The sequence below is a fragment of the Lucilia sericata genome, unplaced genomic scaffold (assembly GCF_015586225.1).
Source record: "Lucilia sericata isolate MDLA Ls3-8-SP2 unplaced genomic scaffold, ASM1558622v1 Contig001631F_arrow, whole genome shotgun sequence".
Classification (NCBI taxonomy): Eukaryota; Metazoa; Arthropoda; class Insecta; order Diptera; family Calliphoridae; genus Lucilia; species Lucilia sericata.
In genome coordinates, this window is record NW_023995545.1 from 18,676 (window position 1) to 23,295 (window position 4,620).

The 4,620-nt window shown below is 31.9% G+C and overlaps 1 protein-coding gene across 1 annotated transcript; it reads left to right on the top strand.

Moving 5' to 3' along the window:
* Nucleotides 1-220: 220 nt before the first annotated feature.
* On the top strand, nt 221-3,842 carry LOC119612217 (dnaJ homolog subfamily C member 7; the record flags this gene model as incomplete). The annotated part of the gene is made up of 3 exons (XM_037967954.1): nt 221-733; nt 794-1,638; nt 2,936-3,842. Coding segments are annotated over 3 exons (1,444 nt in total), but the record flags the coding sequence as incomplete, so codon positions are not given.
* Between the last annotated feature and the right edge of the window lie 778 nt (nt 3,843-4,620).

Here is a 4,620-nt window from a genome sequence, read left to right on the forward strand (position 1 = left end):
TGAACTAGAACTGAACTAGAACTGAACTAGAACTGAACTAGAACTGAACTAGAACTGAACTAGAACTGAACTAGAACTAAACTAGAACTGAACTAGAACTGAATTGGATCCGAGAACAGAACTATAATTGATCTGGAACTGAACTAGAACTGAATTGGACTAGAAAACAACAATAGATTAGATCGAATTTATGTATAGTTATATTGTTTGAAATTATTAGAAATAAATACTTTAAATTTCTATTAATCTTTATTTATATCTATTCTCTTTCTAATTACAGCATTGCTGAAGAAAAGAAAAATCTTGGTAACGACCAATACAAAGCACAAAATTATCAGTCCGCTTTGAAATTCTATTCGGACGCCATATCACTATGTCCCGATTCGGCAACATACTATGGCAATCGTGCTGCCTGTTATATGATGTTATCCAACTATACGAATGCATTAAATGATGCTCGTACTGCAGTGCGTTTAGATCCTAAATTTGAAAAGGCCTATGTGCGTATTGCCAAATGTTGTGTGGCCAAGGGTGATATTATTGGCACCGAACAGGCAATTAAACGTATAGAAGAAATTGATGCTCAAAGTAATGCTGTTAATGCTGAGAAACAGGCTGTACAGCAACTAAGACAATTGGAACAGACCATACAAACTAATTACGATACAAAAGCCTATCGTAATGTAGTTTACTATTTGGACTCGGCCATTAAACTAGCGCCAGCATGTTACCGGTTTGTAGCCAACTCTATTACATTTTAAATTGAGTCAATTTGATATATTTTATATTTCAGTTATCGTCTTTTGAAAGCCGAATGTTTGGCTTATTTGGGTCGCTGTGATGAAGCTGTTGACATTGCCATTAGTGTTATGAAATTGGATAGTACCTCGGCTGATGCCATCTATGTACGTGGCTTGTGTTTCTATTATACCGACAATTTGGAGAAGGGCATTAAACATTTCGAATTGGCCTTACAACTGGATCCCGATCATAAAAAAGCCAAAGAGATGCGCACTAAAAGCAAAACCCTTAAGGATATGAAAGAGAACGGTAATGTTCTGTTCAAATCCGGACGCTATCGTGAAGCCCAAGCTGTCTACACGGATGCCTTACAAATCGATGAATTCAATAAGGATATCAATTCGAAACTTTTATACAATCGCGCCTTGGTTCACTCTAAAATCAATAATCTGCGTGAGGCGGTGGCTGATTGTACTCGTGTTTTAGAAATTAATGATAAATACTTAAAGGCTTTGTTGTTGCGTGCCCGTTGCTATAATGATCTCGAGAAATTCGATGAGTGTGTCAATGATTATGAGGCCGCCTTACAGATTCAAAAGACTCCGGAGATTAAGAAATTATTGCGTGATGCCAAATTTGCTTTGAAGAAATCTAAACGTAAGGATTATTATAAGATTTTGGGTGTCTCTCGCAATGCCGGCGAAGAGGAGATAAAGAAGGCTTATCGCAAGAAGGCTTTAGTACATCACCCCGATCGTCATGCCAACAGTTCGCCTGAGGAACGTAAAGAGCAGGAGTTGAAATTCAAGGAAATTGGTGAGGCTTATGCGATTTTGTCGGATCAAAGGAAAAAGATGCGTTACGATAGTGGTCAAGATATGGAAGAACATGAACAGGGTAAGTGAAAGACTCAAATAGAATTGAACAAGAACTGAACTAGAATTGAACTAGAACTGAAATAAAACTGAACTAGAATTGAACTAGAACTGAAATAAAACTGAACTAAAACTCAACTAAAACTGAAATAAATCTGAACTAAAACTGAACTAAAACTGAATTAGAACTGAATTAGAACTGAACTAGAACTGAACTAGAACTGAACTAGAACTGAACTAGAACTGAACTAGAACTGAACTAGAACTGAACTAGAACTGAACTAGAACTGAACTAGAACTGAACTAGAACTGAACTAGAACTGAACTAGAACTGAACTAGAACTGAACTAGAACTGAACTAGAACTGAACTAGAACTGAACTAGAACTGAACTAGAACTGAACTAGAACTGAACTAGAACTGAACTAGAACTGAACTGGAACTGAACTGGAACTGAACTGGAACTGAACTAGAACTGAACTAGAACTGAACTGGAACTGAACTAAAACTGAACTAGAACTGAACTAGAACTGAACTGGAACTGAACTGGAACTGAACTGGAACTGAACTAGAACTGAACTGGAACTGAACTAAAACTGAACTAGAACTGAACTAGAACTGAACTAGAACTGAACTGGAACTGAACTAGAACTGAACTAGAACTGAACTAGAACTGAACTAGAACTGAACTAGAACTGAACTAAAACTGAACTAGAACTGAACTAGAACTGAACTAGAACTGAACGAGAACTGAACTAGAACTGAACTAGAACTGAACTAGAACTGAACTAGAACTGAACTAAAACTGAACTAAAACTGAACTAGAACTGGACTAAAACTGAACTAGTACTGAACTAACTGAACTAGAACTGAACTAGAACTGAACTAGAACTGAACTAGAACTGAACTAGAACTGAACTAGAACTGAACTAGAACTGAACTAGAACTGAACTAGAACTGAACTAGAACTGAACTAAAACTGAACTAGAACTGAACTAGAACTGAACTAGAACTGAACTAGAACTGAACTAGAACTGAACTAGAACTGAACTGGAACTGAACTGGAACTGAACTGGAACTGAACTAGAACTGAACTAGAACTGAACTAGAACTGAACTAGAACTGAACTAGAACTGAACTGGAACTGAACTGGAACTGAACTGGAACTGAACTAGAACTGAACTAGAACTGAACTAGAACTGAACTAGAACTGAACTAGAACTGAACTAAAACTGAACTAGAACTGGACTAAAACTGAACGTGATCTGAACTAGATTTCTCTAGATATTTAAAAATTTTCTTTTTTCCTTTTTGTTTTAGCTGACTTTGATCCTAATCAAATGTTCCGTCACTTCTTCCAATTTGGTGGTGGCCCTACCGGTCAATCGTTTGGGTTTGAATTTTAAACATAAATTAAAAAAAGTTGCGTTATTATTGTCATCAAAAAAATAACAACAGGAACTCTTAAACTAAATCAACAACCAACTACACCACCCGCCGTCGTCATCGTTGTCATCCTGAATTGCAACACTATTAACTTAAAAAAGAACACAACAACAGCAATTACAACAAAATCTTAAAAAACGCAACAAACAATTTAAACAAAAAAAAAAACTTTTTAAAAAAATTATATAATTTTGCATGTTCATTAAAATTAATTACAAATTAAATAAAAAATATATAATTTATAAAATTTAATAATAAAAATTAAAACTTAATATATTCCAACAAATGCCACATGACAGACAACTAAAAAACTAATTTAACAACATATTAGGAAAAAACTTAAATAAATAAATATGTAACTGTGGACTTAATAGAAAAAAACACATAATTTCAAATATAGAAATAAAATTTGTTAAAAATAAATAAATACAATATCAATATAACTGATTAAATTTAAAAAAAGAAATAAATAAAAAAAAAATACCTTATAGCAAAACCACAAATTATACTTAGATTAAACATAGATTTTACATAAAACACTATAAACAAAATAAAACAAAACAACAAAAAAATATTTAAAAAAAACAAAAGCATGAATTTATTATTGTAAAATTTGTTTTTAAACAGATTTCACAAAAAAAATCAAAAATGGAAAAACACTGTCTTGCTGCAAAAAAAAAAAAAAACTTTATTATTCATTGTTTAATTATAAGATTTCTTAATTTTTGTGTTTGTTGAACGAATCCCTCCTCCTAATTCTCCTAGCAATCCTCCTTCCCTCTTCATCAAACTCATTAATTATTTTCATTTTTCTATTTCTTCTTTTTTTTTTTCTTAGTTGTAAGTTATTTCTTTATTTGTATGCTTTGCAATTTATTTTTACTTTAATTTTTAGAGATGTAAGCATTTTTCGTTTTTTTTCTCTTTAATTTTATGCAAACAAATCTTTTGTTAGTTTTTTGAAACATTTATTTTGTTTGTAACAAAAAAAAAATTCTATTAAATTTAAATTTAGTTTTAAAAATATTTTTATTATTTGCAACTATGTTGTATGTGTGTGTTGCTTTCTTACAAAATTTAGCTGATTTTCTTTTTTTTTTTATTTAAATAAATTTATTAATGTTTTTCATGGGATATTATTAATGTAAAAATAAAAAGGGTTTTAATGTCATAGATGGGAGATTGGTAAATGTTGTTGTAAAGAAAATTTAGAACAGATTTAGCCAACTGTTTTGGTGGTGTTTTGACCTAAAGCTTTGACAAAAGCTTTAGATCAAATCTTTACAATATAGTTGTTGTGGAAAGGGACTAGAATCACGAATACCCCTTTTAAAACGCTCAATATTGAGTGGCTCTTCTTTATACCTAAACCTAACCTTCATTTAAGGTTTATCCCACTTTGTCTTTGAAAATATTTCATAAATATTTTGCATAAAGGTAATTTTGGGTAGAAATTTTATATTTTTAGAACATGATAACTCGAAAACCTAATGTATTGATGAAATTTTCAGGCGTGATTCGGATTTAGCGCAAGTCAATCTTTTAGAAATGTTTACATT